Source organism: Cydia pomonella, chromosome 23 (assembly GCF_033807575.1).
Source record: "Cydia pomonella isolate Wapato2018A chromosome 23, ilCydPomo1, whole genome shotgun sequence".
In the NCBI taxonomy this organism is placed as follows: Eukaryota; Metazoa; Arthropoda; class Insecta; order Lepidoptera; family Tortricidae; genus Cydia; species Cydia pomonella.
In genome coordinates this window covers 4,588,367-4,601,241 of record NC_084725.1, presented here as the reverse complement: position 1 = coordinate 4,601,241, position 12,875 = coordinate 4,588,367, and the positions used below count along the sequence as shown (strand labels likewise).

The 12,875-nt window shown below is 39.0% G+C and overlaps 1 protein-coding gene across 8 annotated transcripts in view; it reads left to right on the top strand.

Moving 5' to 3' along the window:
- LOC133530717 (uncharacterized) overlaps window positions 1-12,359 on the top strand; it is a 33,209-nt gene extending 20,850 nt beyond the window's left edge. For all 8 annotated transcript variants that reach the window (XM_061868741.1, XM_061868740.1, XM_061868742.1 and 5 more), the window contains 7 exons: window positions 882-998; window positions 2,092-2,152; window positions 4,539-4,650; window positions 5,438-5,523; window positions 6,721-6,916; window positions 7,813-8,362; window positions 12,259-12,359. In XM_061868741.1, the coding sequence (XP_061724725.1) occupies window positions 882-998; window positions 2,092-2,152; window positions 4,539-4,650; window positions 5,438-5,523; window positions 6,721-6,916; window positions 7,813-8,362; window positions 12,259-12,338 (1,202 nt within the window). In that variant the 3' untranslated portion in view covers window positions 12,339-12,359. The remainder of the gene's footprint in view (window positions 1-881; window positions 999-2,091; window positions 2,153-4,538; window positions 4,651-5,437; window positions 5,524-6,720; window positions 6,917-7,812; window positions 8,363-12,258) is intronic.
- Window positions 12,360-12,875: the final 516 nt, after the last annotated feature.

The following is a 12,875-nucleotide window of genomic DNA, read 5'->3' as shown; positions in this document are numbered from 1 at the left end:
TTATTTATTCCGTGAGTACGGTCAGCTGCAGAGAAAAGGGAAATGTATAGAAGTTTTGTATCCAAAGGTGCTAAGCGAATAGTATTGCTGACTGCACATTGTTCGTATAGTCACAGATATATTTATAAAGCATAGAGTGCCCTTTGGAAAAATGGAATATCCTAAGTCCGGACACAGCCAAAAAGCGCTTAAATCCGTAATTTAAAAATGCACGGAGCGCGCAAGCGATTTAATGAAAAATAGTGTGTTAATTGATGCGATGTTAACGCCGCTAATGCGGATGCTGACGAATGTACGACGGATTTAACCTACAATGGCACCCGCGTGCGTGCGCCCGCTTCGTGAATCCGCGCCAGCCACCGGACGCTCTTAATCATAATCATAATCGTTTATTGCACCATGGTAAAAAAGTAAGTTGTTACAAAATAATAGTATCTCATGGATCCTAATAAGGTATGGCAAACATTTGCTTAAATAAAGCATAGTGGGTTAGTACCCATTAACTCATCATATCTATTTCTTTTGCCCAACTCCAAACTTTTCGCTAGCTTCCCGTTAGTGGTTATTTGAGGTTCTTAAAAAACCCGACACTTGCCAAAAGCTATTCTGAAAATGGACCAAACACCCTGAGACATGGCAAGGGAACTAATGACGCATGGAAACCCCCAAATAAGGGTGCGTCTACAACAAACACAAACAACAGCAATTAGTAATACATGAGAGAGAGAGAGAGAGAGAGAGAGAGAAATTATTTATTGCCACAAAAACCTTATGAACAAAGTACAATAATAACCTTAAATACTAAATACATCTATCACATACTGACGCAAAAGTACACTGAAGGGAAGGGATTTGAAATTGCTATATTACGTATATTTCAGATGTTCCCGAAGACCCGACACCGGTGCCCGAGAAACCAAAATTGCCTGACGACGTCCAGACGCTGTCTTTGTTCTGTGACGACGAACTGCCCATACAATCCGAGCCGAGTGTACCAGGCAAGTCACATCTCACTAAATTAATCACGCTAAGCGCCAAGTTTTTTTTTTTTTTTTTTTTAATACTACGTCGGTGGCAAACAAGCATACGGCCCGCCTGATGGTAAGCAGTCTCCGTAGCCTATGTACGCCTGCAACTCCAGAGGTTACATGCGCGTTGCCGAACCTAAACCCGCCCCCCCTCGTTGAGCTCTGGCAACCTTACTCACCGGCAGGAACACAACACTATGAGTAGGGTCTAGTGTTATTTGGCTGCTGTTTTCTGTAAGGTGGAGGTACTTCCCCAGTTGGGCTCTGCTCTAGATCTGGAATGACATCCACTGGCTGTGCCCTACCACACAAAGCGAGATGACATTCACAATGCCCATACCTCTCTTTTGGACGTAGTTTAAGGACGTTTTCGTTGATTGACCCTCCATTTCCTATTATTATCGCAAGCATATTGCTGCCCAGCTTGCGCAGTGGCATTTACCGCCGACGTCATGGGTAAGACAGCAATACAGGGTGGCTAAAAAATAACTGCATTCCCGTTGCCAGGCCAGGGAGGTTTTGGGATTATACTGTGCTCAGTATAATCCCAAAACCTGATGCGGTGTTAACGCCGCTAACTGATGCGAATGCGGACGAATGTACGACGGATTTAACCTACAATGGCACCCTCGTGCGTTGCAAGTTGCTACTTTTACTATGGGACAACACTGAAATTGCGAAAAAAAAATTTGGCTGTTTCATACATTTTGGCTGGTCCATTTTCATCAAACATTTATTGAGCAAATAGGCCACAGGGGCACTTTTACATGTCATTTTTTGCAAACAATAAAAATAACAAAATACAAATATGGAATCAATGCAATATTAGATACTATTATCTACTTATTAGATCTATGGAAGGGTAATAGTATTTTATACAATCGTAACCGTTTCGTAATCGTTTTATACAATACAATAGTTGTGTTGTTCTCGAGAACGTTCTCCGTTATGTATGGGAAGTTTCCTCGCGCGAGAACATTCCCCATACTAATCTGAGAACGTTCTCGAGAACGGCACAAGTACATAATAATCTCGCGTAATAAAGTATTATTTTTACTTGTAGCTGCAGCAGTTACTGAAGATTTCAAACCCCGGTGTAAGGATTGTTCAGCAGCCATTGACGGGTGAGTGTCATTCTTCTTCCTCGCGTTGTCCCGGCATTTTTGCCACGGCTCATGAGCCTGGGGTCCGCTTGGCAACTAATCCCTAGAATTGACGTAGGCTCTAGTTTTTACAAAAGCGACTGCCATCTGACCTCCCAACCCAGAGGGTATACTAGGCTTTATTGGGATAAGTCCGGTTTCCTCACGATATTGTCCTTAACAGAAAAGCGATATATCAAATGATATTTCGTACATAAGTCAGGTTATGTTAGTTATAAGTTTGTAAAATTCACTATATTATGTTAAATAACTTTGTAAGTTACTTAAATTGTTTTGTATTTGCTACACCCTATTCAGGGTCCATGTGATATCGTAAGAAATGTGTAACTACTACCTAAAAATGTACCATGGAAGCAAGAAATAAATGAATACTGAATACTGAAGTGTCATTATAGCCTCATAAGGCCCATGGTCCTATCCGTTGTAAAATTAACTTCAATTAAATTTATACCATTTTCAATTATAACAGGGTTGCGTTTCTTTTATTTGCCGAAAACGCTAACATTTCCATACATTATAATTAGCGTTTCGTTTTCTGCAAACAATTGAAAAATCGCATCAAATTGTACTTTGCCACGCTTGTGGATACAATGCAACTTTCTCTTCCGTTTTTTTAAGAATAAAGAAAGCCCTTACTAGCTGGTGTGGTGAAAATAACTTATAACTCTGGCAAACCCACTTACTAGGAAAGGTACCCAACTGTCCGGTTCCGATTTGCTTTCATATTCATTGATATATGTTATAGAGTAGTCTAAAATAACAGACACGTATTTTTTTTAGCTGCCCAAACTCAACATATTGGTAGAAATCGTCGTCCAAAGCACTAAAAAAATACTAAAGCTTCTAACTCCTATAGAATGTGATGCTCAAGCAACTTGCTAGTTAATGACTGGTTTGAGTATATGTTTGAGAGCAGGAAAAAATAAAGAGTACGTGTTTGTTATATCTTCTTAAACTCCAGTTTTCCTAGTTGGGTACCTTTCCTTGTTAGTAGAAAACGGCGTGAAATTTCAAAGTTTCTATAGGAGATAACCCTATGCGCCTAAATTGCTTTAAATTTGCCGCCTTTATTACTGGCCAAAATGGCTAACCAAAGTACCGGGTGGGCCTGTAACACGAGCAAAAAATTAAAACATATATTGTACTCCCCAAACGATGACACCTTTGTTCAATAACTTTTAACAATTATGAAGTCTTTTGTTTTCCTATTTTTCATACATAGTAAACACTAAACTGAAATAAATGTCATATACTAAGAAAAAGAGACCAAGGCCTCCAGTGCCCCAGGCTGGAATCGAACCTGCGTCCTCTGCTATCGCGGCAGGTGCCCGAGCCATGCGGCCACCGGGGTCAGGGTCACGGGGGCATAGACGATTTTTTCCAACTATATGCATTTCTTACTGAAGGCTTACGGCGCCCCCTTTACCTTTAGTTATTTTCAATGTACGCCATCATCATCGTAATAGGGTTGTTTCCATCTACAAATCTTAGGGCAGAATTGTATCTCAATATTTTTTTTTGGATTATAAGAACATGTTAAACTACCTGTAATAACCATATTTTTGTAAATATTGAATTTAAAATATCTTTTGGCACACATCACGTGACCAAACCCGAAACGTCATTGAAGATTCTGATGACGTCACAACTCTCGGATTGACACTGTTGACAGTTAGGCGATAAACAACAAATGACAAATGTCAGTTGACAGTTCGTATCTTCTCGTGTGTATGTAGTTATGTGTCAAACCGTAAACTGTGACGTCACACAATTTTCAAAGAGCGTTTTGGGCGCGAAAGCATCTGTCAAAATATATTTTGTTAATTTAACATATTTAAAGCCGTTTTTTGTATAAAAGTTGATTTTCAGGGCAACTTTTAGTTAATATAGAATGTAATACAAGCGTTTCAAAAAATTGGAACAACCCTATTGACGTTGCTTGTCACACTTTAAAACAAAACAATGTTAATAAATATTAGAATAAACTTTTAAGTGTACTAAAACTAATTTATGTCGCCGGACAAATGTTGGTCAGTTTCAGGAGTACAGTAATTTTTGCTCCTAGAAGATCCTACCCGGTATATAATTTACAGTACATATGGGGCTACTTTATAGCACTAGTGCGAGAAGTAGCATATTACGTTACTGTGTCGAACATTTAAAGGGCCATATGTACTGTAAAACGTTGTACGATACATGTGCGAATAGGTAATTCGCAACTCGTGTCGATTTAAAACACTCCCTTCGGTCGTGTTTTAATTTATCGCCACTCGTTTCGAATTTCCTATTTTTCGCACTTGTATCGTAATGTACTATTATATATCAGTTCGGTACTTGTGACGTGCAGGTTCTCGTTCTGGTGCGTGCAGTGCCCGCGCGGCGCGCTGTGCGGCGCGTGCGCGGGGAGCGCGGCGCACCGCGCGCACTACGTGCTGCGCCCGCCGCGGGGCGCCGCGCAGGTAACCGCCTTCCACACCGCCTGTTGAGGGATCTAGAGGTGTGCCTTTCCCTAGAACGGCCTCCGTTTACGATGGGAAATACGTTTCCCATACAACACGGAGAAAGTTTTCGGGAACGGCACAACTCTATTCTCGTTAGGTATTTATATAAAAGTGAGAAATGAAACTGTTTTCTTTTTATTACAAGCTTTTATTAAACTTCTGACGACCGGTCTGGCCTAGTAGGTAGAGACCCTGCCTATAAAGCCCATGGTCCTGGGTTCAAATCCTGGTAATCCTGGTATCCTGGTTATTCGTGTGATTAGCATGGATATTTGTTCCTGAGTCATAGGTGTTTTCTATGTATTTAGTATTTATAAATATTTATATATTATACATATCATTGTCTAAGTACCCTCAACTGAAGCCTTATTGAGCTTAGTATGGGACTTAGTCAATTTGTGTAATAATGTCCTATAATATTTATTATTTATTTATTTATTAACTTACCCTGTATGTGTTTGTGTGGTTTAAATCTTGGAAGTTAAATTTGACCCACATCCGATTGAGCTGAAACTTTGCATATATGTGTAAGTCGGGTGACAATGCAATATTATGGTACCGTCGAGCTGATATGATGATGGGAACAGGAGGTGGCCATAGGAACTCTGTAAGAACAACGCAACCTATATGTCTTTTGGGGTTTTAGAATTGACTCAATGAGTATTAGATGCCGGTGGGAAAAATAGTACAGTCAGCGATAAAAGCTTGTACCAAAAATTAAATTTTTGCCGAAAACTTATTACAGAACCAAACGCAGGCAGTGCTGGCAGTTATACGACAACAACTGGTGATGGAAAACTTGTTAACACTGTACGAGACTGATGGAGATGGGTATGTTTATGAGAGTCGGTGACGAAAGAGAAGAGTTGTCTAATATATTAGTTCCCTTATATTCACGACTCTTCTCTTTCCGCATAGACTACACACGTTTATTTATAGTCTGTCAAACAACTTTGTTAGTAGAACAAGGCGCGAAATTCAAATTTTCTATGGGACGATAATCTTATGCGCCATTTTTTTTTTTTTTTTCGCTTTTTTCTACTCACGGAGCTATAGCTACGCCATAGTCATAAAGTATACTTAGGGCCGGTACAGACGGACTGCAACTCGACTGCAACTTGTATGGGAACTGCATGCCGACTGCACTCCAACTGCAACGTCGCAGTCGTGCAGTTCCCATACAAGTTGCAGTCGAGTTGCAGTCCGTCTGTACCGGCCCTTAGTGTGCTCACTCCAAACAGACATGGATCCAAATATACTTAAAAACGCCTTATTTAATTAATGGACGCTCCCTAACCCCCTTATAAATAGACGTGTACTAAAGTTACGATGCCGCTGATCATCGTTTGTCCCTGTCCATCATACCAATACGTCGGAAAGGGACAAACGATGATCAGCGGCATCGTAACTTTAGTACACGTTTATGAATAAGGGGGTTAGTGTTTAGTGCGAGTATAGGCTCCGTCACACCGACGCGGTAGCGGAACTGACGCGGTAGCGGACCGACGCGGTAGCGGAACCGGCGCGGATTGCGCGTGCTAGACAATATTCAAGTCTATATGAATTAAGACACAAATATTAAAGAAATACGGTTTACAAATTGAGGTTCGTAGCCGTAGGTTAGTTACAACGCGGTTACAACCGGTTACCGCAATCAAAACGCTTTCAATCCGCCGACTCTGCTCAATGTAACATTACCGCCTTGCTACCGTCCCGCTCCGCGACCGCTCCGGAACGTAAGAAGTAGATGAGTAATCAATGTATAAAGCCTAAGGTGACTGCCAGCCACATTTACCCTTCAGCCACTCATGCACGTACAGAACATAACATAACAGAGACTCGCGCCTGCAGTCAAACTGTGTAAACAGTTTTGCAGGAAACTACTAGATCATAAGTTTATTCCATGAAATAATAATAAAATAATAAAATAAATAAATAAATAAATAAATAGCCCTTACTATTTTTTCGTAGATCAGCTTCCATTATTTCTAGTTGATATTTTGCTCGAAAACAAAGGTGTTATTTCAGTGTGAAAATGGAAGTAAAACAAGAGCCAGAGGAGCCCTCGCCACTGGCCGCGCCCGCCTCCCCCGACCCGCTCGCAGTGGCGCCCCACCCTGACCCGCTCACCGTGGGGCCCCACCCCGACCCGCTCACCGTGGGGCCCCACCCCGACCCGCTCACCGTGGAGGTGGAGCCCTACCCCGATGCCCCGATCAAAAAGGTACTGGGATTTTGATTTCCGTTCCACTTCATACGCTGTCACGTCAGTGATAATTGATATGAAAAATGCTATTTATTATATTCAACTAACTTCTGTGTAGAATAATTATGATCATTGATAAAAACTATCTCGGTCAAAGGATCGAAAACACCAAGCCCACACTATCCCCATACTAAATGTGTACCTAAATCTGCAGCGCTGTAGGCGTCAAGAGTCCGACCCGTCCGCTACGAGCTGGCCGTGACTCGCGCCCACTCGCCACAGCCTTACAACTACTTTTTTCTACTCGTCGACTGTAATGGTTGAATTAAAATTTCGCATACCAAACTGTAATTTGGTACTTTTCATGTATGGGCTCCCAACTCAACTATAATATTCATTTCGAAACGGTTTAGTCAACTATAATGAAATTGACCAATCACAGCTCGCCGCGGTCAAGAGGACGAAACAAAACGATAGCTCAATAGTATTTTATGCAACCGTTGTTATAAGAAAGGTCAAAAAAGGTGGCTTGGGTTACAATGTGAGCCGGAGCCGCAGGCGTATACTATTTCTGTATGTATGTATGTTCTTATATACTAATACATCATGTATGTTCTTATATACTTACATTCATGAACACTAGTTCATGAATGTATAAATGACAGATAACAGTAAAGGAATAGAAAAAAGGTATTACATAAAGTAAGCATAAAAATGTGAAATACATCATTATTTTTTGTCGATAAAAATAGTAATTGATCCTGCGACATAATCATGTAACGGCTTGCAACGGTACCCGATTGCTAACTTGAAGCGAACGGGTAGTAACACAGAGAGAAATTGTGTAGATAGCTTCAGAATGTATTCTGCCTTTCTAGATTTTTTCTGACTTGATTTATTTCTATCATTCACAGTGTGTTGACGAGGAAACAGACCACCATAATTACAAGCGTTTTCAGCGCATCGTCTCCCCAACGCTCATACCAAACTCCACAATTAAAGTAAAATACGATTTCCAACAGAAAATCTTAAAGGTTCCACCTAATGTTCTGAGAGGATCCAAAACAATCCATACACTTAGTCCTGGCGATTTAAGATCAACAGATATCATACAGGCCACTACTAGCGATTTCAGAGGGTCTCAACAAAAACATGATCCATCTGTACTTAAATCCCAAAGAGTTCACATACTTACTCCTAGCCATCTCAGATCTCGAGGTGTCAAACTGGTCCCTTCTGGCAAAACCAGAAAATCGCAAGTTCTGATTACCGCTGCCAGCAATCTCAGATCACGATCTTTAAACGTTCCAATAAGATCGCAAACAGTTCGGACACTTACTACTGGCGACCTCAAATCAGGTGTCATTCAGGCCACTACTAGCAATTCCAGAGTTTCGCAAGATGTTAGAAATAGACCTATCAGAGAACCAAGTGAAGTGATGCTGCGAACGGTGACTTCGGAAGGTAAGAGATTTTTTAGAATATTGTTGCCTAAGAGTGTAAACCAGCCAAATCCATTTTTGAAAACAGAGAAATTTGCACCTATTTTTATAGATATTATTATTACGAGCCTTATGTTTCCCTCTTCTTGCACTCGTAACATAGATATACAATATATACAATATATTCATTGGAATACACTTTTTTCATATAGCAATAACGTCAACGAAAACTACAATATATTCCATAAAATATTAGAACTAGCTCTTAATAAATGTATTCCTAAAAAAATCGTGAAAATTAAACTAAAACCTAAAAACAATTTTTTAACCAAGGGAATAAGAATTTCATGTAAAAATAAAAGGTTGTTAAAACTTCTTGTATCTCAGACCAAAAGTGTGGTTCTACGCAGTCACTATAAGCAATATTGTAAAATATTAAAAAAAAGTTATAAGTAATTCTAAAAGAATAAACAATAAAAATAAACTACAAAAGTCGAGTAACAAATCTCAAACTATGTGGAAAATTATCAATTGTGAAACGAATAAAAATAGACCACAACGGAAAAATAATATTCAAATTAAGAGCCCAGATGAAACAGTAGTAATAAATGAACCAATACAAATAGCTAACACCTTCAATGACTACTTTTCGACCATAGGAAGCACCCAATCAACAGCTAAAAACAGAGCGCCACTAACGAATGCCATAAATAAATCATTTTTTCTGAGTCCGACAGAACCTACAGAAATACAATTAATAATAAAAAATCTGAAAAATAAGACCTCATTTGGCATAGACGAAATTCCCTCCGCTTTGATTAAATCGTGCGCAGATATTTTAACTCACCCACTTACATGGCTTATAAATCAATCATTTTCGGAAGGAATTTTTCCCGATCTTCTTAAAACCTCAGTAGTAAAACCTATTCATAAAAAAGGTGACAAACAAGACATAAGTAACTATAGGCCAATTGCACTTCTCTCAACAGTAGCAAAAGTATTTGAAACAGCAATGATAAAACGCCTCTACTCTTATTATGAAAAATTTAAAATACTTCACGATAACCAAGATGGATTTAGAGAAAACCGTTCTACTACTTTGGCTATTTACAAATATGTTCAAGGTATTATAAATGAAATAAACAATAAAAAATACGCTGTGGGACTCATGCTCGATATGAGCAAAGCTTATGATAGAGTTAGCTACGATATTTTATTAGATAAATTGTACAGCACCGGAATCAGAGGAGTGGCTCATAAATGGTTCAAATCCTACCTCAGTAACCGCGTTCAATTAGTCCAAATAGAACATACCGATTTTGAGACAGGTCAAATAAAACATTTCAGATCCGATAAAGTCACCCAGACAGGCTCGATCCCCCAAGGTAGTGTCTTGGGATGTATTTTGTTCCTAATCTATATAAATGATTTACCGAATGCAATAGAAGAGCAAAGCGCTCTCTTCGCAGATGACGTTTCTGTGTTGTTCTCGTGCTCTGATACAAATGAAGCTGAAAATAAACTGACAGTAACAATGAAAAAAATCGAAAACTGGTTGGATATTCATAATCTGCAACTAAATATAGAAAAAACCAAAATAATCCAATTCAAACCTTACCAAAAACCGGCATTACCAATTATTTTTAATTACAATAATATAAAATTGGAATCTGTAGATTCAGCTACTGTACTGGGTATCGATCTAGACACTAACATGAACTGGAAATCACACATCCAGAGACTGTCCAAAAAGCTGTCCTCCTTTATATACGCACTACAACATCTCAAACGGGCGACCGACTTCCAAACTGCCCTTTCCGTATACTATGCATACGCGTATTCAAGAATGACTTATGGTCTCGTATTATGGGGGAATAGCAATGACATAGATAAGATCTTCATTCTCCAAAAGAGATGTATTAGAATATTAACAAATACTGATCAAATGGAATCGTGTAGACCTCTTTTCAAGAAACTCCAAATACTTACTCTACCGTCAATGTATATCCTTGAATCATGCAAATTTGTTAAAAAACATGCAGAGTTGTTTACTCCGACAGCAGCGAAAATCAAAAGGAACAATCGAAACTTAAATAAACTTCAATTACCCCTCTCAAAGCTAAAACTAGTTACATCCAGCCCTCACTATATGTTAATTAAAATATACAACCACTTACCGAACTCCCTAAAAAATATTGAAAAATTACCGATGTTTAATAAAAATTTAAAAACCTTTTTAGTCAGCAAATGTTATTATAGTGTACATGAATTTTTGAATGATAAATTTGATTAATAATGTTAATATATGCATGTTAGTTTTAAGTATATTGCTGTGCCCTTGCAGGGTGTCACATATGAACCCACCTACTTATAAGCTCCACCTAATAATGTGTAATATGATATGCAATAAACATTTTGAATCTTTAGAGATTAAAGTTAAAAAGAAATATATTTCAAAAATGGATTTAGCAGGTTTCCACTCTTAACCGATGGTATGTGATGTGGTATTTGTCTTTATCCCTTTAAGGCCAGTCTAGACGGGAAAATCTTTTCGACAATCTGATTAAATTGTCTGGTCAAATCAGGTGGTGCGGACACAAATGCCGATTTGGCACGCCGATTTCGACCGCCATTATTTATTTTATTTATTTATCTTATTATTCAAATTATGACCGATAATACCGATAAAGGAGGTGCGGACGCAAGAATACCAATTTGTGACGCTAATATTCGCGTTTGGGGGTGTTTTTAGGGTTTCGTAGTCAACTGGAAACCATTATAGTTTCGCAATGTCCGTCTGTCCGCGGTCTTTTGCTCCGTGATCGTTAATTCTAGAAAGCTGCAATTTGTCAATGATACATAAATCATGCATGGCAACAGAACGGTAAAATAAAAACTGCAAAAATATTTTTTAGGGTACTATACAAAATGATATTTTTTTAATTATTTTTGCGCTGACGCAATAGTATCTTTGAATAGATCTTTCAATATGAATAAGGGTCTCCTTAAACCATTTTTTGATAAAGCTAATATTTTCGGAAATAATCGCGCCGAAAGAAGAAAACTATGTGTCCCCCTGCCCTCTAACTTTTGAATCACGGGTCCACAAAATATGAAAAACATCTTGAAACAAAAGCTTAGTAAATACTTTCAATTAAAAACTATAGCGAATGATCGGTCCAGCCGTTTTTTGAGTTATTGCAAAAAATCTCTTATTAAAAAGGCGTGCAAAGCGCTGCGAAGGTACTTCCTTATGCTTGTAAATCTTGTAATGTACATGATACTATTCACTAGCCCCAGTTTGACCTGTTCTAAATGTCGGTTCAATGTACGAAATATTTCGTGCTTAGCGTCGTTACTTCAGCAACTGTATAAGTAGGTCCAGTCTGGCCTAGTTGGTAGTGATCCTGCGTATGCAGCCGATGGTCCTGGGTTCGAATCCCGGTTAGGGCATTTATTTATATGATGAACACAGATACTTGTTCCTGAGTCATCAATCATCATCATGGGTGTTTTCAATGTAAATCTATGATCATTTTCTAGAAGGCGCTGTTATGTATAGGGTGACAGTTCAGTTTAGTATGAAAAATTTAGTTCCATTTAAATTCCGCAATTTGACGCGTGATCATATATTAACGGTCAGGCTTTATTTAAGTACTATGTATATTGTTGTCTGAGTATCCACAAGCCTTCTTGTGCTGACTGTGAGACTTACTCAATTTGAACAAAAATAAGGCCACAGACGACGCAAGCGGCCCGCAGCGCGGCTAGTCAAGGCCATTTGATCGAGCGTAATGTATAAACGGCCTTGATTTACCGCTTGCCGCGCCGCGCGTCGCTTGCGCCCAGTCCGTGGCCTAATATCCAGTAATATTAAATTTATTTATCTTATCTAATGAAATCTATTGTTTGTTCCAGCCGCGGTGCAGCTGCAGCCGCTTACGTCATCAGATATAAGAAAGTGGTCGGCCGACAGGAAAAGGCGAAAAATAGACTGAAGTAAACATTAAGAATTTAAACTGCTGTTTTCTTTTTATCGCTTCCGGACTAAGACCCAACACATATGGGCTGAAATTATCAGAAATTCATCACCGGAATCTCTATAACGGAATATTACAGAAAACTCTGCGTAGAGAGCGCCACTAGCACAGACTGAGGGCCTACCGCGAAACATAAAATCTTAATTTCGTTATCTGCCTCTCTATCACTTGCATATTCGAGCGATAGAGAAGCAGATACGAAATTTCGCGTTTCGCGATAGGCTCTGTAAACAAACCGCCTTGATGCATCAATGTCATAGTGAAAACTTAAAAAAAACTAAGTTAATATATGGTTTACAAGGTCTGCTAGTGCTGCACTCTGGCGGCAGTACATTGCAGTAATTCCCCTATATCCTTATTCAGATATTGTATATCGCCCCTGTTTTTTTGAGAGAGATAAGACCGCAGTCAAAATATCTCTTTGTCGCTCTAACCAAGGAGTAAAGTAAGTCTAACTTATAGCTGTGTCTTTATCACGTTCACACTCCACGTGTA